We start from the raw sequence: 21,505 nt of genomic DNA, 5'->3' as shown, positions 1-21,505 counted from the left end.
AAATATTTGGAGGACCAACAATGCATTAAAACAGACCCGACTATCCACCCACAATGGCCTTGGAAATGAACATGAACACACACCAATGAAACAAAATAGGTGGTTCCTGCAAAGGCTGTTTTCCAAAAGTCTATTCTGGTCTGCCCTCAGTGCACTCACAATTGTTTTGATTTGTTTTGATTTGTTTTTAAATTTTGCTATTGGATTTGTTGTGTCATAATCATTATTATCATCATGACCACCATGATAAACTCCATCATTACTTTAATCACTATACTGTATATGCTATATATTTTGCAGGGTTTTTCCTTTCACAAATTACTTGCATAGGGTGGTATTTGCAAAATTAACAACACGCAAAGAGATTAACTCTGATCCCGGATGAATGAGTACTAGTACTCAGTACATGAACAAGGGGTTGATATTACAGTACTCCTCGATCACAACTTTCACTAATGTACTAATTCGTGAAAGACTTGGGCTCGCTAAATATATAGCATATACAGTACTTGCTTATCAAAATGCCATGCCACAGATTACATTGTATAAAGTTTACATTGTAACCCCCTGAATACAATGTTTGCCTTACAGACATCCATATGAATAAGGCGCATGCTCTGATTTTGTCACAGAGAAGAGATTGCTTTGCTTTTCAACTTCATCGACGTCATGGGAATATCAAGACGCATATATATTGTGAAAACAAGACTTCTGTCTTTTTGGGAAGACGTGTTTGGTTGCAAAAGAGCGATATTCAACTGCGCGTGACAATCCAACTGGAATTTGGGACCGATTTTCCCTGGAACAACTCGCGCTGCACGAAATCAGTTGCAAAAAAATATGTTGTTGGAAAGATGGCAAGGAACACGGGGGAAGAGAGCCCTCTAGTGGCAGACTTTTAGAGAGATGTGAAGCCTCTCGATAAGTTCGTCATGGCCTCTACTGCCATCGCCATTCTGTCGTCCTCCAGACTAGGGAAGAGATTCCTTAGTCGCTCGTCCTCACTGATCGTCGGGAGAACATTCTCGGACTCGAAGCGCGCTTTCTTCGGGGTTGGCTCCCCGCCGCTTTCACGGTCCGACGCTTCGTCGATGCTCTGCATCTGCTCGATCGGGAATGCGCGGACTGGCGCCATTTCCGGAGATGCGTCGCGGACCTCTTCTTGGGCATGTCTGTGTGAGATGGGCTGACCGCCGCTTTCTAAAACAACTGTTCCGGTCTGGTAACCCGGACTGTTCGCGACAGCATTATCGTCAGCTGTCGTGACACCATTATCGTCAGCTGTCGTGCCCCCAGCTACCGCGCTGTCCACATGGCTTGGTGCGGTGGCTTGAGAGCTTCTCTCTTTGTTCATGTACATAATCTGGTACACCTCCTCCATCGGCAGCACGCCATCCTGTCCTTCGACGCCACGCTCCAGTCTCTTGTGCCGGACGTTACCGGTGCAGTTGACGACGTAGATGCGCCCCTGTTCGTCCTGCAGATACTGAAGTTCGTATGGAACATTGTCCGAGTTTGGCACAGATGGGCTAGTAGAATCTTCAGCAGTTAACTGAAATAAAGAAAGGTGTGGCAAGCAAACATGTTCATCTTGTAAATCTTCACTTCAAAATCAAATCCTGATAAACTAATGATGTTGATAGTAAAAAACATTTTGGCAATGGCAACTGCAATAATTGCACATACACTAGTGAAATGCAAACTATAATCAGCATAGCATTATCCACAACAATATCAAAGAATAATACCCATTAACCACCATTCCATAATAACCTCACTCTGAGGTAAGATATCACTAAACCCTGTAATGATAGAGGGAAACCACAGAACGGCTTGGATACATTCAAAAATCTTTGTAATGACTTGTGTACAGCTTTAACATTGATCTCTATACACACACGCCCGCAGAATCTTGACTGGATTTGACCCATACTGATGAGCGGACACTCTGATGCACTGTTTGTGGGTTTTTAACAAACCCTGGCAGAGACTCCAACTCTCCCGTTTTCGACGGGAGATCTCCTGCCGAAAACCCATTTTTGCAAAATGTCCCCTTCTCCCGCTTATGATCTAATTTCTCTCGCCCTGGCTCTGTGTCTCCCGTTGGAAAGGCTTTCTTACTTATTGCTATCGTATGTTGAAACTAGATATATCGCTACGGCGACTGATATGCCTCCGCCATAATGCATGGTTCTCCTAATAGGTCTATAGTACAATGTCTTGACAATGTGTGATGACAGTTTCAAACAATTGGCAAAATATTAAAATGACAGGTTTGACACAAATGTGCTGAATGTTCACTTTCCTAGAACTAGGTTCAATTGGATGAATGATTAAAATGTCAGAGTGCAGGTATTTGGGGAACTGATGATTTTTACTTGACTTTTGACCCTTTTATAAGTTTATGCATTGAGTAATTTTTCAAGGTATTGAGAAAAAGTACAATTTCAGTATCAAATGGGAAAATAGCATTATCTAAACCTGGCCTTTGACCTTTGACCTCACAGTTCCAAAGAGAATCACTGTTAGGTTGAACATGCATAGATATGTAAGGTTCATGATGATACCTTGAGTTACTTTTGAGATATGGAGGAAAAAGTGCAATTCAGCACTGTCACTTGACCTTTGACCTTTTGACCTTTGACCTTTTGGCAAAAAACTTCCCACAGAATATATATTGGGTAATACATGTATACATCAAGTTAAAAAAAACAAACAAACAAACCTTCAGGCAATGCATAAATATAAGGAAAGTAGTGATATTTTGAGGAGTTGACCTTGACCTTTGACCCATGACCCCTAAAAACCCTAGATAATCACTGCCCATCGGTACAAGCATATATACTAAGTTCCATGAAGATACCTTGAACCATTTGCGAGATATGGAGAAAAACATGAAATTTCAATTTTTTTTCACAAAAATAACCTGTGACCTTTGACCTTTGACCCTGTAACCCTATAATCCACACAAAGTATCATCCCCCAAGGATATACCCTCATACCAAGTTTGATGTAACACCACCACACGGTTCTTGAGATATCGACAAAAACAAAACGGGACGGACGGACGGACGACCCGAAAACATAATGCCTCCGGCCACTTCGTTGCGGAGGCATAAAAATAAGCCTTAAAAGCACCAGAGAGCATCTAGAACCCTAAGAATTTCGCACTTCGCACACATCAACTTGGAATCTCCCGTTTGCTAGGGGTTTCAGGCGGGAGAATCTCGAGATCAAAAGGTGCTTTGGGTTGGAGTCTCTGCCCTGGTGGGCAGTGGATGAAGATCTATGCAATGTGGTCACCTTGCATCCCCACCTTACCAGGTCCTTTAAATAACCCGTTGAGGAGGAGCCCTGAGTATACTCGGCAAGGGGTCTACGGGAAATGCGTACTGTAGCAAAACCAGCCCATCCTCAACAGGTTAAAAAACACTCAGTATACTACGGCATGGCCCACACTAGTATTACCTTTGAAGTTTGATCCAGCCCCTGCTTCTCCATCTCAGTGGATGACTCTGCCCCCTTCGGTTGTTGCTGCTCCTGCTGCTGCTGTTGTTGTTGCTGTGGTTGTTGTTGCTGTTGTTGTTGCTGTTGTTGTTGTTGCTGCTGCTGTTGCTGCTGCTGCTGCTGTTGTTGTTGCTGCTGCTGTGATGCTCCTCCCCCATCCTCCTCTTGTACCGTGGGGAGCTGCTGGGGGGAGCTGGGGTTCTCCTGCAGAATCTGCTGGGTGAGCTCGATGCTCTCATAGCGCACCGTCTGGAGCCGCAGGTAGCCATCCTCATGTTCTTTGTATCTGATGGAAGCAGTCAGGCAGGAGGGGAGAACTCAAAATAATCAAGAGTCATTTCTCTACAGCAACATTTGGTGACTTTCCACTACCTTCCCTAGCAAACTTTGATTTCCATGACTTCTTCGCAAAAGACTAGATTGGATCAAGTCATCCCACAACTGTGAATACAGGCACACCATAGTCTCTGTATATCTGTGTAATTCGACTTTCAGTCGCCGACTCAGATTTTATTTGAATAAAGACCTTTTAATCAATCAATCAATCATTGACGACTTGTCTATGTTCCCGCCATCAGATAAAAACATAAACAATGACAGAAAATAGTTATTGTTAATACATGACTCAGTGTTCCATATTAAATCAATGACTTCTAATTTGATTTTCATAACCTTCATATCCATCATCACTGGACAGATTATTCATTACTTATAAAAAATATAAGATGTACTTGTATTAACAACTATAGGTTACAAACAGGTTATCTTCGTTTGGTTGTTGTACCTTTTTTTTGGGGGGGGGGGGAGGGTGCAGAAACACACTAAAAGAAGACATAATGATAACATTAAAAATGCAGATTTGACATAGCGGCTCCAAAATCTCAACAGAAGAACAGCAAACAACATTTCTACTTTAAGCTAAGAGCTTTAGTCCCGTAAGTGTGTGTTTCCATAGGGGATCCCCTGGCCAGCTGAGTGCAGGTACTGCTGTGCTTGAAAAACAGACCTGAATCGCACATGACCCGAGGGCCACTTGAAGCGGTGCTTGTCCTTGAGGTGCTTGGTCAGGTTGTTCCCTCGCGCAAACTTCTTGTCGCAGACGTGGCACATGTAGCGCTGGGTCTCCATCTCCTGTGATAGGTCAGAGCAGGTCAAAAGTCAAAGGTCATACTACAAGCACGCTGCAAACTTTGAGTAAAGGAGTGCACATTAGATTGAAATTGTTTGCAAAATATTGCTATCAAAAGAAATCTCTCTGCTTTCCTGTTCTGTCTATAACAGGTTTTTTTTTTTCTTCAAATACTAGAAAAAGAAGTCATCACTACAGTAAGACAAGGACATTTTGATGAATAGAAAATTGATCATTTGTGACCCTGCACCATAAAACCAACAAAAAAGTTGCCAGACATGAATTTTTAGTTAAATTTTGGAAGAGCAGACTCTAAGATTAAAATGTAACCTGTAACCTATCTAAATACTGGGAAGAAAATACACACTCTGGAATAGTGTGAACTGAAAAAAGAGGCTCTGAAGTACAGGGTCTATTCAAGCGCTTAATCTCTACCAAGCCATGCAAGCTGTGTGATGAGAGGGACAAAAGACAGGATGTAAACCATGGTAGCATCAACAATGAAGGGATTATCAGATTGAGCTAACATTGAGCATGCTCTATCTAACACATTCTTCCCAAGATCAATGTAAACTTTCAAAGCAGTAGCACTACTGGATATCCTTTCAAAAGTTATTAGAGTTGAAAGTAAAGAGCGTGCAAAGGATTTTCAAGAAATAAAAAAGGGCCTCTAAGACACACCTGATCACACTACTCTACCAAAAAAGGGAGTTGTTGAAAAACTGCTGAAAACCCATTTTCCCATTCTTTTTTATGATCCTAAACTCAAGAATAATGTAGAAGAAGAATAGCTCTTTCATAAAATATGTAAAACTAAAAATTGACTGGGTTGACCCATTTCACCTATTTAGAGTCCTCTTGTAAAATCAAGGGGTGTGACTTTTTGTTGGTTTTTTGATGCACAGTCACATTTGTTGTATTATCACTGTCCATGTTCACATTTCTTTTGCATCATAAAAGGAGCAAGCATACTTTACCATTCCATCAATTTGGGAGTAGATGAGTCGATAAATGTCAAACACAATTTGAGGAACTTTTGGGGCATTTCAAATTTCACTTTACTCATCAGGAAGATTTATCTACCAGCTAGGTATTAAAACTGAACATCGACTCACTTATTTTTCAAAGACAATCTCACAGTGAGACATCATGACAACTTTAACCCATTGAGGATGGGTTGATCTTGCTGCAACATGCATTTCCAATAGACACCTGCCCGTGTATACTCTAGACTCGTCCTCCATGGGTTAAACATGACAGTGTGGCAAACAAGGTCAATTCAAACGAAATGTTATTTGTACAGGAATAATCAGAACATAGACAAAGACCGCACTGGTTGACCTGTGACTCTTGTGAAGAGTTATCTGACAATACAATTTCACAGACATATAATTATACATCCTGCCCAAACAGATAAAATTCTTTGATTTTTATCGCCAATATCAGACTACTTCAGACCTCTTCAGCTGCATTTCAATTGTACTAAAAGTGTACAAAATTTTATTAAGATATTTGTAAAGGGGGCTTGGACATTTGGTTTTCTAAAACTATCATAGTTTCTGCGTGTCTGTGATTCAATTTACTTAGGCACTCAAAATTTTTGTATTACAGGCTATTTGTATGTAAATCTCGCATAATCATTTCTCTGGGATTCCTACCACCCCCCTTCCCCCCACCACCAAAAAAAAAAAAGGAGTACTGAAAAAGTGGATATTTTCGCGCAACTAATTTTTTTGTGCTTGGCCATATAAGAAGAGTTTCGCGTCTTTTTAATTCCGCCGAATCAAGACATCAACTCCTGAAAGGTATGGCAAGCAAAAATATTTGTGCACTTTTATTTTCACGCTAGTTTCTGGTTGCACGAAATGCGCAAAAATGTCAACACCGTGAAAATTTCCACTTTAAAAGCAGTGTGGTGACTTCTTACCGCGTGGCGAAGTCTGAAGTGCGCCCTCAAGGCACTCAGCGACTTTGTGACGAACTGGCAGTCTTCGACATCACACTGGTAGGCGTCCTCTGCGTTGTGGCTCTCGAGATGGCGACGCATGTCGGTCCGCGTCTTTGCTCTGCAAAAAAGTTCAACACAGCAGGTTAGGCACTCAATGGGTGATTTCAAGCTCGGTGCTAGTGCTAGTGCTAGTGCCATCTCAGCACTAGCACCGGCGATATAACCAAACTTGAATTCACATCGGTGTTGGGAGTTGACCTCAAAATTATGACGTATTTCCGGTTGCTGGTGCTGGGCTCGGTGTTGAATGTCGTCTGCTGAACCGAGCTCCGCCATCTGTGTTAGCGATTTACGTGCTTTTTCCCCATTGACTAACACTAACCCCTAGGGATTATCATTTTCGTCATTTCAAGTTCGGTGCTGGTGTTATAGTCAAGGCGCAGGGACCCAGAAAAAATGACTTCGTTCAACCCACCCCGCAGAAAAGGTTTGACTGCATGGGGTGGTCGGTTGGACCCTCTGGAACACCCCTAGGTAGTATGTGATTCCAAATTGTGGTATCAATAAAATTTTACAGGCCACTTTAGTTGCGAGAAGACCTTATTCTTCAAAAAAGAGTCTGCGCGCGCTAAGGCTACTACACGCACCACTAGCACTGCTACATGAGCCAGTGCCAGTGGTGCGTGTACTAGTCTTAGCATACGCAGACTTTTTCTTCGACAAACAAGGGTTTTTGCCTGGAAACTAAATTTTCATGCCAAGCTGGGGTCGGTGTAGTGTAGTTTCTAGCCGTTTTTATTTCATCTTTATTTTAATATCCGAGTTGCATCAAAGCCGAGTGGGAGCGCATACCCAGTGATTGTGACGCCCGAACTGTTTTTTGTCGCAATCACTGGGTATGCGCCCTCACTCCGCTTAGCGCAATACAGCGGGCTTCTGCACAATACACCAGCTGCAACTCAGAGAAATAAAGACGAAATAAAAACGGCTAGAAATTAGACTAGGGTCGGTGACGCTTGTCGCCATTGGGGCACTGAAAATGACAAAATTATCACAGTTTTTGCATTTATTTCATGACAAATTCATCAAAACGCCATAAAACTATATATGTACATGTTGCTAAAGATGTCAGCAATACAATGGGATACATTGTAAGGTATAATATTGTGCATGGTTACCATGGTAACTGGATGCCTACAGGTGATTGGTAACCCCCCCAAAAAATATCTGGAATCTAGACAAGTTTGTTTCTTTGTTTCTTTTGCCTTTCGTGCACATCACCCATTGTAGATCGGATCTATAAAGTACCTACCTCAACACTATAAAATAAGCCTGGATAAAAGAGAAAGGACGCCCAAGATTTTTCCCTCATTCTCTCCTTAGTATCAATTCATTACTGCACGTTTTGATACAAATTTACATATCATGATTTTTCATTTTATTCTATTATTTTTTACGATAGCTAACGATCACAAAAGTACGGTTAATTCTTTGATGGATAATACGGCGTACATGTATATTCCTTCTTTGGAAAGGACATTATCTGCATTCTTGAATAAACTTCCTTTAAGAACATGAACAATCAATTGCTTTCCTCTGCTCTTTTCCAGGATTGTTTCGAATAACCGTCGCTCTGTAAAACTCAAAAGAGCTAACATTAGAATATAATTGGCTTTGCTCTCAGTATTCACCTACATTTCTAAAGGAAATTTGTGTCCACACATTACTAAAACCTACATTTGCCTATACTTTGAAGTCAAATTTGTGTTGAAAGTACGACGGATGCAACTTTTTCATGCATTTTACTATTCGAAAATGATATCTTTCTTTCAATGGCCGTTTATCATGCCTTAGTTTACAAATTTTGCTGTAACTTTAGAATGCTTCAATATATTCTTCACATATTATGTGGTACACTTATGCAGAAGGAAGGACATGCTTATCGAGCTTTTTTAAATTATGTTTTTAAATTATTGACAGCTGAATCCTGATTGGATAATACTGGTTGCCATGGCAACAGGAGAAAACTTTTTTAACGATAATCAATAAAAATGTTTTTTATTGCATCTATGAAATAAAAAAAAATATCAAATTTTGAAGCAGTAGGGGGCATTTTGGGGGTTGCCATTCACCTGTAGGCATCAAGTTACCATGGTAACCATGCACAATATTATACCTTACAATATATCCTACTGTATTTCTGACATCTCTAGCAACATGTACATATCTAGTTTTATGGAGTTTTGATGAATTCTTCATGAAATAAATGCAAAAACTGTGATAATTTTGTCATTTTGAGTGCCCCAATAGCGACAAGCGTCACCGACCCTAGTCTAGTTTCTAGCCGTTTTTATTTCGTCTTTATTTCTCTGAGTTGCAGCTTGTGTATTGTGCAGAAGCCCACTGTATTGCGCTATTAGCACATATCCAGTGATTGCGACAAAAAAAAGAAAAACGGTTCAAGCGTCGCAATCACTGGGTATATGCGCTCTCACTCGGCTTGCTTCAACTCGGAGAAATAAAGACAAAATAAAAACGGCTAGAAAGTATACACTACGCCGACCCCAGCTTGGCGTGAAAAGTTAGTTTGCAGGCAAAAACCCTTGTTTGTCGAAGAAAAAGTCTGCGTGCGCTAAGACTACTACACGCACCAATGGCACTGTTGCCTGTAGCAGTGCTAGTGGTACGTGTAATAGTCTTGACGTGCGCAGACTCTTTCACGTTTGTTCCAACAAATAATGATGAAAAGTGGCCTGTAAAATTCTACTGATACCACAATTTGGAATCACATACTACCTGGGGATGTTCATGGAGGTCCCATCTACCACCCTGTCTGGTCAAACCTTTTCTGCGGGGTGGGTTGAACGAACTCCTTTATTAAGCCCCTTACAGGAATTAGCGCCTTGACTACTAGCGTTGTCATGCGAGACCCGCATTCACTTCCATAATAAGATGCACGTTTTACATGCAAAGTCTATGCTAATGCAGTAGTCGCCCACTTAACTCTTTATGTGCCACGTTCGCACTTCCTACTCAGTCGACGGCGTGCCAACTTCGCATATTCTGGTCAACAAACAAAGCCGCCAAAACCGATCGATAAATCGGCTAATCACTGCTAATCCCGCGGCACAATGAAAGCGTTTCTCGTGCTTTTGTTCCTCTCATATACGGCTTGCATTCTATGTGGTGATTGACTATCAAGCGGTGTTCCCAACTAGATTTGCTCGTACATTCTAAGTTACTGTCACGGTTTCATGTGCAAAAGTCATGCATTTACAGAAGTGTAGCATGTGGTCATTCAAAAGAAAAATTGAAAATAGATCCGTCATACCATTTATATCGAAACAAAGCTTGGCATTCCTCTTTAACTTTGCCTGCTATTATGCCCATCTTAACAGAAGTTTGTTGAAATTATACAAATTGGAAAAACAGAATTCTTTCTCAAAGCATGACTACCTTCCTGTCTCAGAATAATGTGGCACACAGGGGGTTTCCACCGTGGCACATAAAGAGTTAACGTACACGAACGCTCTCGACATGGCTATATAAATCTGAGCCTAGGAGCAAAATCAAGGTAATTGTGATTTCAAGAAGAGATGAAATTTGTGGTATTTTAATCAGTCTTCCTCATTATGTGTCCAAAACTAAGCAGTCACGGCTGCATCTTTTAATATTTGACTGTAATCACGCGCGATATTTTTTATCGGCGCACAATTCTCGCGGACTGCGCGGTGGTGCTATGCTAGCACCTCGGTGTTGGGATCGATAATTTTGATCGGTATCGCTTCGTTAATCTGACCGCCAGTGTTGGAGCTCGATTTAACGCAGTTATTTGGGAGCTAGCACTAGCACTAGTACTAGCACTAGCACCAAACTTGAAATCACCCATTGGCATTTTAAAGGATCATGCATCATACTGCGTCAATCATCACTACCTTTTCTATCATTAAATCTTTCTCATTTTCTTTTTTTTTTTTTTTTTGAAGAGGTATACATGTAGGTATCAAATTCTTTATCGATTTTTCAATGGCAACTGAAACCTTGATGAAAATACTTGCATGTCAATGTAATAGTGTATATACAGCAATCTCAAACTTTATTCATTGCTTCTCCCAATATACCCATCAAACTTGGGGTACAGGAGGAGACTGACCATAATTTCAGACATTAATATTTTGTTTTGTTTTTTATGACAGTGTATACCTGTAGGTGTCGTTACAAACACACCCAAACTTTAATGGAACAGACCAACTTTCAACATGTATTACACTGTTAATACTGGGCTATGCCAATCAGAAAAAGGTGGGTAAGGCACCTCTTACCTGTGTGGGCAGAGCTCACAAGAAAAAGGCCTGTCAGTCGAGTGCCTCCACTGAATATGCTTCTTCAACACTGAGGGCGCTGGACACGTCATGTCGCAGAATGGGCACTTGTAGTGATTGACTGTGTTGACGTGTACACAAAAAAGGAATGACATGTATAGATAAAACAGTGCTACTCCAGTAAAAAAAAAAAAAAAAGCCTAAGGCATTAAAGACAGACAAAGACCAAGTTGTCTTTCCATTTCTGAATTCAGTGCCTTGCATTCACAAGCACAAAGGAGAGTCCACATTTAGGAGCATTGTGACCAGAGACTAAAGACTCACTACCTATAGAGGGCGACATACATAATTTCTGTGATCACAAGGAGCACTGCTGGCCATTACTACGATGGGCAATATCACAGGCCAAGATTGATGCACCATAGACTATGCCTAACCTCTTTGATGTGACTAGAGTTTTCCAGATGCAGAGGCGCATGCAGAGAATACTGAATAAATAATCTGCCTTCTAGCAATTATAATAAGCATGTAACCTCTTGGTGTCCTCCTTAGTTTTTTTGAAGGCATCCTGGATCCACATGGTTATGGGGATCACTACCGAAATTTAATCATCTACTCCTTTCCTGCAAATTTCATTCAAATTACAAATTACAACTTTTTTAGTTATTCTACTAACAGACAGACAGACAAACCAACGCTGGCAAAAACGCAATATCCTTGGTGGACTTAAATATTAGTATAAAACAAATAGCGCACATATAATACTCACCGTGATGCCTCATATGATCCCTGAGTAGCCTCTCCGAGGCAAAGACTTTGGAGCAATGCGAGCACTGGTAGTTGGGCTCTGTGATAACAAGAGAGGGAGACATACACACTCACAATATTACTCAGGGAATATGAATACAAGCTGTAGACCTCCCAGCCTGTTTAAGATGGAGATGATTTGGCTCAAAAGCAACAAAGGAAGAGCAGTTGCCAAATGAGTGTGTAGTAAAATTATTTAAAAAAAATAATAATAATAAAAAAAATAAAAAACTCCTATTAAAACAAGAAGTTGGAAATGTACAAAATTCAGATTCTTTCCTCCAAATTCAGAATCGCTGCAAGCAATACGGTATACAGTCACATACTACAAGTGGGCATGATGGCACGCAGTCGGCACTATGCCACCATGGCCCTGAAGGTATGATAGCATGCAGCCGGCCCTGCCCACTACCACGCCCACTCAGTGCCCCTGCCCACTACCACGCCCACTTATTGCCCTGCCCACAACCACGCCCAGTTATTGCCCAGCCCATAACCACGCCCACTCATTGCCCAGCCCACATCCATGCCGAATCATTGTCCTGCCCGCTGTCCCCGCCTACTGCCCCCACCCACTTTACCATCAAGGATGCCTTGCCGTCGGATGTGGTCGAAGAACTTAGTCCTGTTGCTGAAGAGTCCACCACACTGGGAGCACCCGAAGCGCTTCTCCTGGGAGTGGCAACGAAGGTGTTCCCTCAGCTTGTATATGTTTTTTGTCTTTGAGTGGCAATCTGGAAGACAAACAAAACACAAACGAAACTAGAAAAGCACTTGCAGAGCACAGACTACCATCGAACCGCTCATTTCCACCCATACACACATGCTAAAAATTGCCAATTTTCCCAACAGAATCCTTTTGTTTGCATCATCAGTTTCCAGCTGCACAGCGCCTCTCAGGAAAGAGCACACACTGTCATGTAATTAGAAAAATTAAATGCGCAATCTGAGCTCCAAGTTCATTGATCCTATCTGACAAAAAAATCCTTCAAAAGGTCATAAAAGTTCCAAGATCACAACCAAAATCTAACTATCTCTTCCATGTGTCATTATCACCTTTTCCTGCAAGTTTCATTCAAATTTGCTAACAAATTTTTAAGCTATTTCACAAACAGACAAACAAACCAACACCGATAAAAACACAACCTCCTTCCTTAGCAGAGGTAATACAGTGCAGTCCCGTTATAACAAACACAGCTATAACGAAATTCCGGTTACAACGAACTAGAAATTCAGGAGGCAACATTACAGGCTCTTTGGTTTTTTTTTTTATTGTTTCTTTGTTTAGTTATAACAAAATTTCGATATAACGAAAGAAAACTGCCGGTCCAGAGTCCACTGTAGTACGCATGATGATACAACCCCGATAACGATTCTGGCCATCCAACTAGTCACTTGCCCATCACAAGACATACAATTAAAAGCATTATTGCATGCTGTCACTGGGTGCGTTTGAGTGCTCTCCTAAAGTGTACTGTAACGTACTGTACTGAGCCAAAAGTGGACCACTTCCCGATGTGCTCCAAAGCATTCCTAAAGTTCGCTGTAAAGTATGCGCGTATCATGCGCATACGTCACAATCAAAGACATCATTCTCTTTGTTCGGGACAGCTGTAAGTAGTTTAAGCGCCAGGTGAATGACATTCTTGCTACAAAATGCGTGACCTTTTCTGAAAATAACTTATGAGGTACGCTCTCTCAACACAGCTGAGAGCTGAACGCTTCAAATCTGGCACAGTTCGGTACGGTACGCTTTGGTTCAGATCGCTTTGGTTCGCTTTAGAGTGCTCGAACGCACCCATTGTTAAGCCGTGCAATTTGTATTTTTAAGGTAATTTTGTGCATTGCATGGTTAAAGTCACTGATTTACATGGCATACTGTGTTCGGATCATGACTATCTTATAGTCATTTCAACTGATCACTTTTGCAAACACTGTGCCGCAATAAAATCGTACAACCATTCTCCTTCCACATATAATTTGTTGCCATTCTGTACTTTATATTCAACAAGCAGTGTGGACAACAAACAAAACAAATAGTATATGTGACCCGCTACAACAAAATGATCCTAAAGTCGGGCGCGGTGGATTATTTGAAAATTGCATGACACAATTCCCTAATCTTTCTGCTTTAAATTGATATATAACACATCTTATAAAAATAATCGGCTGCGGAGATATCAATGTTTAAAAGAGAGCATGTCGAGACGTCTGGGAAATCACTGTTTCGAGAAAAGCGCCCTAAAAGTTCTCCTTGCGAAGCAATCACAATCAAGGGACACGCAAGTCAGTATTCACCTCCGGACAATAGAAGGTAAGCCCTAGCAACCCCCGAAATGCTCATTCAAACACAACGTCGGCGGTCTCCTCACGGACCAATCAGTGACCAGGATGCATAGCGCACCCTGCTAGCACGCACCAGTCGACTGGGCAGTGTGCGAGCTTCACGCTTCGGTTAGCGGCAAGCAGCAAACTGACCAATGAGATCACTCTGGTTGTTGTTAGGGGTGGAGGCTACGTGTGGCGCTCAATCCAAATGTTCGAACCCGTTTCTGCTTCGTTGAAGCGCCAAAAAAACATGGCCCAGAAAAACGCTATTTTTTGGTCTTTCCTTTCATCATTTTCCTTCAAAAATTCGACAGATGATAGAAGACATGTCATACTGTAATAATATGTCAAAATCAGAAAATCGTAAGTTTTGACCAATTTTGATACTCTGACTTCAAACTCGATTTTCACGGCTTCGACCGTGCGCGACTTTAGGACCATTTTGTTGTAGCGGGTCACATTTGGTCTTTACTCGTGCAATGGAACAAGACTTTGCAATGGAACAAGACTTTGCACTCATGACCATTCACTATTTGTTTATTATGTTATATAAACATGCATAACATTGTTAATTCACATGCATGCAAAGATTAGTTTACAAACATCAATTCTCTGAGAGAATTGTATCAAGCAAATGCTTTGCAAGCCATGATGCACTATGTACATAATATCTGTACTATAAAACACGTTAAACAGGACTTAGCACAGCTGGTACAAATGCATTCCGAAAGTATACTGCAGCCATGTTTGAGATTCTATCCCATAAATGCTGCAAAACCTCACCTTTCATCTCAGGTACATTTCACAGTTTTTGGATTTTGTTTTTAATAAATACTCCCAAAAACATCCGCTATCAACTTAGTGTGACTTGGGATACCACAAAAGATCTGCGGAATGCAATGGCCAATTACATGATGCGACAAAATACTTCTACAATACCTGTCCACTGGCATGCGTAAACGCCCTTGCTGCATTCCGCCATTTTGCCATGCATCTCCACATGGCAGTAGAAGTAGTCCGGATTGTTGGTGATAAACTGGATCGCAGAAGGTTGGATGAAAAATATATGATAGAAAGAAAGACACTTAAATAAAGTGAATTACATTTGGAGGTTGATGGAAATCCTTACACACATTTGAGCAACTGGAGCTTAAATATAAATGTACATATTATCTACACTGAACAATCCTCAACGGAAGGTAGCACAGGAGAAAGAAGAACTAGATCTCAAAGATGTTATCATGAAAGTGAAACCCAATCTTTGACATTAACTACGTCATTGAGGGCTCACATGTTGTGCTTATTGTCACTGAGAAGTGGCAGCACCCTCTTCAATCAACCCTCTCAGTAAAACCACCTCAAAATGTCATATTGCATTTCATCTAACAAGTAACCACAGATATCAAGAGAAACAATATTCTATTTGTTTTATCATGTTCATTTGTTTCGTTCTGCTTGTATGTGTGTTTTTTGTTGCTGTTTTTTTAAGGGCAAATCATTATTGAAACTCTCCTAAACACAAACCAACACTGTTACAACGAATTCTGTTGCAACAAAATTTTGTCGCAGCAAAGTAGAAATTCAAATCCCAATATAAATATCTATCTATCTTTATAAACTTTATTTGTTCTGCTTTCATGAAATGTCATACAACAAAAGAAAACTGCTTGTTCTGAAGACTTCGCTATAATAAGAGTTGCCAGTAGCATGATGGCTAACCCATTGAGAATCGAGTCGCAAGTATACTCGGGCAGGTGTCTATGGGAAATGCATGTTGTAGCACAATCGGTCCATCGTCAACGGCTTAAAGTGTCACATCTTTGCAAACTGTCAACTATTACCTTTTGAAGAGCGCACAGTGTCATGTATATGCGTTCGTACAAACACTTTTTAACTGCACAGGGGAAACATCACCCACTTGTCCACCCCTCTCACGTGGGGCGCAGCCCGCACCACGAGAACTCACCGAGCAGTCGCACCAGCCGCACCGGAAGGAGTTGGGCACCTCGGGGATGATGTTACGGCTGTGGGACTCCAGCTGGCAGGGCTCCACCTTGCAGCGCTCACGCTCCACCGTGCCTTGCCACTTGATGCGCGTGTGGTAGCCGTGGAAGAGCAGGTGTCGCAGCAGGGCGGGGGAACCTTCCTCCGTCACGTGGCCGCAGTCCGCCCACTCGCACTGGTATTCCTCTAGGACAAGGCAGTTACAGCAAACTGTATACACCGTACTATATCAACCCCTAAGGTTCCTAAAGTGAACAGGTTAAGTGAGCCTAATTTTTTTTAATCTAGACTTCCAAAGACAATTTCGGGAGTTGTTAAATTTGTCATCATTGAGTACAGCTATGGACAAAGTCATCGGAAAGGGCACTCATGCATTCCCATATATCCATTCACAAAGATTTTAAGCCAGTACTAAACTGTATCATGATGCCTTACTCTCCCCTCCCCCCACTCCCACTAAACAAACAGCACAGACAAGAAATGCCTACCACAAACTTAGCCTTTGTACATCTTTACATAGCCGTCGTACATCTTTACATCAGCAGCCACATCTAAAATCTTCATTAAAGCGAGATATGCAATTATTCTGCAGAATAACTCGCCACACTGATTATACTTCACATTGAACTTAATGATCTAAACCGGTGGACCCATTTTCATCATCTGGCACCATGTACATTACTGATATGCCTGCATCCTGCTTAACTGTGCTTTATATGTGTGGGCATACAAACAAATTACAAACACATCATCCATAACCTGTATGTCACAGGGAACATCATGCGCTACAGGACAGAGGTATTTTACAAATAACAGACCCTCTAAAAAGGAAACCTCCTCTGCACCTCACCTGAATCATCCGCCGTATCAGACAGGCAGTTCTCAATGGATAGCCGCCCCGCGATGAACTCCTCCGCATGCTTGATGAGGTGGTCTGTGAAGGCTTGGCTGGAGCCAAACTTCTCCCGGCAGCTACCCCACTCACACTGCAGCTCCATCTTCTTGCGTTCCTTCATCGGAACGGGAGCCATTTGTTTTTTTTTTTGTTTTTTTTTTTTAAATCTTATAACACTGGGGGGGGGGGGAGTGGGAGAAGAAAGAAAAAACACTTGATTATTGCTAAGAGAAATGAAAAATTGATAGTGTTACAAGCACTGATGAAAGTCATTTGTCAATTTTAAATAGATGGTCCCCAGGAGTCAATCTCACACTTACAGCACAGGAACAAAACGTCCATGAATCTAGTTCAACTTGACATGCACTTGACATTGTATACACACGTGTGGACGGTGCACCAAGAAGCCATGCATTTATTCCTCTGTGCAACTGAGATAGAATGGCCTCAATTAGGGCTACTATTGTGGTATGACGGCACCCAAAATTTGATTCTTTTGCTAGTATACAAATGATGCACAGGACAGAGTGCGTTAGTGGAGATGTAGCGCACTCGAGGGTATTTACAATTGTGAAACATGCACGAGGCGAACTACATTGTAAATACCCGAGAGTGAGCTGCATCTCCACTAACGCCACGAAATAATCCTGTGCATCATTTGTTTTATAAAATGGGTCAAAAACTAACAGCATTTTTCACGTACCTTTGTGGGTCAATACCAGTCAGCTACATGTAGCACTCGCTCAAGAGTCAAGATGTGCGAAGATGTTCGTCCCAAACATTTACGCACGTCGCACTAGGAAATCCTGCACATATAAGTACTGTACGTATGGGTATATAAGAGTATACGTACGCCACACTAGATGAGTCTCACGCATTCTGCGTGAGACTCAAGCATTTAGGGGCCGTCTCACGATCTTACTCAAGACACCCATTTTTCTCACGCATCGCGGGAAAATGGCAACTTGGGCCTATAATAATGAGCATAGCTCAAAAGATTAAAGTTATAATTGCAATTACTGTATATTTTCTTTTTGTCTTTCAAAACGAGTAAAAAATAGTCACTAAGTATGCACCTGATCGCACCATTAAGAGTTAAAAATTGAAAAAGTTCCCTACCGTGGGAGGCCACAGGGGGAAAAACCCCTCCCACACCCTCGCTCGCGCACACATTCGCTCGCCGAGATGCCGAGTCATGATTTTTATTGAATTTTATTGAAATTGGCATCCCTGCCACTACAGCGAGAGGGCCTTGACAAAAGGCTATGTACGACACAGTACGTGTTGGGTCGCTGGTGCGGTGACGTTCGTCCTCCCTTTCTCACGTTTTTCCCATTTTTTCCTTTGTTCTTCAACCGTTTATTCTTGGAAGGACTTCCCAATGTCCTTCGACTAGATCCTAGTAGCCTAGACTCTAGATCTAATCTAATTTAAGGGTCAATCCACGTCAAATCATCCAATTTTCAGAAAAGTTGTCACCCGACCCCTCCGATTTTCTGAAAAATCGCACCAAATGTTCCCCAAAGTGTCTGACGGAAAATCCCAAAATATTTTGCCCCAAGGTCAATTGGTTGCTAAGATACAGCCTCACATAGCAACCAATGCGCATTCCAAAAAATTAGTTAAAAGAAAATTAGGCATTTTTGATTGACTGTTTTAGCATGGATATTCATGCAAAAGTGTTCATTATCTGGAAATTGAGAGAACTTTATAGTCTTTGCAAGAAAAACTGACTGAGACGCGAAATTGACTTTTCGTTAACGTGCACGAGGTCACCGAAAATGGTGTTAAATGTTAATTTCGAAAATTTTAACGCATATTTAAAAGCTAATATCTTCTACATTTCATCAGCTTAGGTTCTAAACTATTATGCTGTTGAAGGCTTTGACTTGCTCAGTAATTTTGAAAAAAATCAGCCCATTTATGATCACCTTTTTTACGGAGAGTGCCCTCAAAGTTGACAAAAATGAAAAATGTGCCAAATTCAAGGTCACGGATCACCCTTCGTCCCACTTAGGAATAGCATCAATTTTTGTATATTGATAGACATTTACCTAACATTATCTTGGGTTACCAAAGAAATTTTGCTCCTGAAATGTTCAATGGCAAATCTACCCCACAGAAAATGGTCGTAAACGGCCAAATTCCCATGTAATATCACATATTGGGTTTAGAGGACATTTCAAATGTCCACCCTTTCAAGATGAAAAGCACTAGACCTGTGATATTTGCAGTAGGGGCCTAACGTTAGGGATAGTCTGTTATACATATTTCAGTAATATATACCACAAAACACTACATAAAAATGACCTTGAAATTTAATCCAAAATTTGATAAAAACAATAAATTGCTTCATTTTCCTCACTGCACTGCATGTAAATATGTGTTTTGAAAGACTTTTCACAGAGCAATATTTCAAGAATTATGAAAGCTGACAGCCTACCATATTAATAAAGTATTTGTGCTCTTCTTTCAGATTTTGTGTCAATTTGATTATGAATGTTTAGTTATACCCTTGACCTTGAAGTACTGTGTTCTAAAAATAGCTGTAAATTTGTTAACTACAAAGTACACACATGACAGGTGTTTTATGGCATGACATACTTGTGATTCTTCCACAAACACAAAAGCTTTTTATAGTGTAAACGTTATATACTGGAATTAATCTATACGTGTTTTCAAGATATGTTACAATCAATTGCTTTGTTCTGACGATGACCCTCAGTTTATGACCTCATTTCGTCATAGCTCGGGACTTCTTCCAACCTCCATACTGACCATACTAGCATAGCCGGCCTACATAGACTTTGCACATAGTGGAGCCGCACACGCAGAACAAGAGCTCAGAGCCTAGCTAGAGTAGAGGGTACCGATATCATGATTTGGCCAAAATCTCCGATTTTCACACATTTAATCTTACAAATTGAGCATCCTGGGAATGTACTTACGTTTATGAAGCGTGCCTTCAGCCAGCTCAGGACCCCATCTCAGAATCCCCGCATTCTAGTACAGATGTGCAGTGTATTGGTAAAATGAAAGTAGACTCTACACGAAATATACAGTATACTGGCTGGTGTACATTAAAATCACACTGCGTCAATGCTGTATCGCGTTCACTCAAATAGACCGCTCAAAATCGAGGGACGAGTTTACATTGTGCTATGACGGTAGAGTGTAGTCAGTGTAGTGCGTGCTGAACCGAGGTGTGCGTGCTATACACTACACTACACGTATCGCGTGTAGGGAGAGCTTTGGCAACTCGACAACAAAACAACTTGACCCAAGACAATCACACCTTCTCAGGCATAATTTACTACTTAGTATTTGCAAGCAAAATCCCCGCCATAGTGCTTCAAAATAGTTCTAAAATGTGAGTTAGGCATAGGAAAAACCAATGTAAAAATTTAATCATTATAATGAATGTCAAGTATTGATAAATATACAAAATGTGAACAGTAGTTAAAATAAAATTGTTTCTAGACTAACCGTCCGAGTTATGGTAAGGGAGAAAATCTCCTAATATTTAAGACTTTATTGCAAAATTTTCATATGGTATGACGTTTTGTGATACAATTGACCTACACATGAGATTGCAGCAAATGTGATAACTCAAACATTTTTTTTTTAAATCACTGCTCCCAATGGGAGAAATTTGTGCTGTTAGCCTGTAGTTTGGGTGTAGTGCCAGGGTTTTTAGGTGAAATGTTGAGAAAATGGCCAGGTGAAATGATGAGCAGATAGCTAGAAGAAAAGCTGTATAGATCCATGGGAGATATGCAGTGATTGATAATGTGTTCCATGTTGGGTTTCAAGAACTTGCATTATGGTGATTTTTGTTTGTTTGTAGGTCTGTGTTTTTCTGGGTTATTCTTCACAGAGAAGTAGATGTTCACATGTGCCTTTCATCATGTTTCTAGATTATTTATTTTTATGTATAAAAATCCCGGCATAAAATCTTGCTGTAGGATGAGTTTTCAGTACTGAAGCTTACTACAACGTACTACAGAGCTACCAAGTCTCACGCATTCTGCGTGAGACTCAAGCATTTAGGGCCGTCTCCCGATCTCACGCATGGCACCCATTTTTCTCACGCATCGGGCGAAGTCTGCAACTTGGGCCTATAGTAATGAGCATAGCTCAAAAGATTAAAAATGATAGTTGTAATTGAAGGTATATTTTCCTTTCGTCTTTCAAAATAAGTAAAAAATGGTCACTTAAGTATGCACCTGATCGCATCATTATGAGCTAAAAATTGAAAAAGCTCCCTACCGTAGGAGGCCACAGGGGGGAAAAACCCCTCCCACACCCTTGCTCGCGCGCACATTCGCTCGCCGAGATGCCGAGTCATGAAAATCTCACTCATAAAAAAATTGTGAACTTCGCATCCCTGCTGCTAAAGCAAGCACATTGTCATACAGTGGAACCTTGTTCTTATGAAGAGGTCAGATACAATAAAACAATCTTACGGATTATTTTGCAGGTCCCAAATCTTTGTATTTCTTTTTGTTTTGTACCCCGATACGGTGATAAATCTGTTATGAGGTAGTTGCAGTGGTTTTTAGGTC

At 41.1% G+C, this 21,505-nt stretch overlaps 1 protein-coding gene across 1 annotated transcript; it reads right to left on the bottom strand.

The window, feature by feature from the left end:
- Positions 1–898: 898 nt before the first annotated feature.
- LOC139720940 (histone H4 transcription factor-like) lies at positions 899–20,002 on the bottom strand. The gene is made up of 11 exons (XM_071632271.1): positions 19,889–20,002; positions 16,896–17,116; positions 16,008–16,231; positions 14,981–15,077; positions 12,295–12,447; positions 11,676–11,753; positions 10,907–11,027; positions 6,564–6,702; positions 4,514–4,638; positions 3,679–3,793; positions 899–1,552 (listed from the first exon to the last, which is right to left on the bottom strand). Exons 2-11 carry the CDS (start codon positions 17,074–17,076, stop codon positions 899–901), a joined length of 1,887 nt encoding a protein of 628 aa, XP_071488372.1. The 5' UTR covers positions 17,077–17,116; positions 19,889–20,002.
- Between the last annotated feature and the right edge of the window lie 1,503 nt (positions 20,003–21,505).

Source organism: Diadema antillarum, unplaced genomic scaffold (genome assembly GCF_040938485.1).
Source record: "Diadema antillarum isolate AM-2024a unplaced genomic scaffold, OU_Dant_1.0 scf00000135, whole genome shotgun sequence".
NCBI classification, from domain to species: domain Eukaryota; kingdom Metazoa; phylum Echinodermata; class Echinoidea; order Diadematoida; family Diadematidae; genus Diadema; species Diadema antillarum.
Note: the sequence above shows the minus strand (reverse complement) of the source record. Positions and strands in the feature narration are given on the sequence as shown.

Coding starts and splice junctions, on each gene's coding strand:
- LOC139720940 (XM_071632271.1), bottom strand. CDS start 17,076: ATGGCTCCCGTTCCGATGAAGGAACGCAAGAAGATGGAGCTGCAGTGT. Junction 6,703..10,906: donor TGTGAGCTCTGCCCACACAG/GTAAGAGGTGCC, acceptor ACTTTTTTGCAG/AGCAAAGACGCGGACCGACA. Junction 1,553..3,678: donor CCCCCCAGCAGCTCCCCACG/GTACAAGAGGAG, acceptor TCTTTATTTCAG/TTAACTGCTGAAGATTCTAC.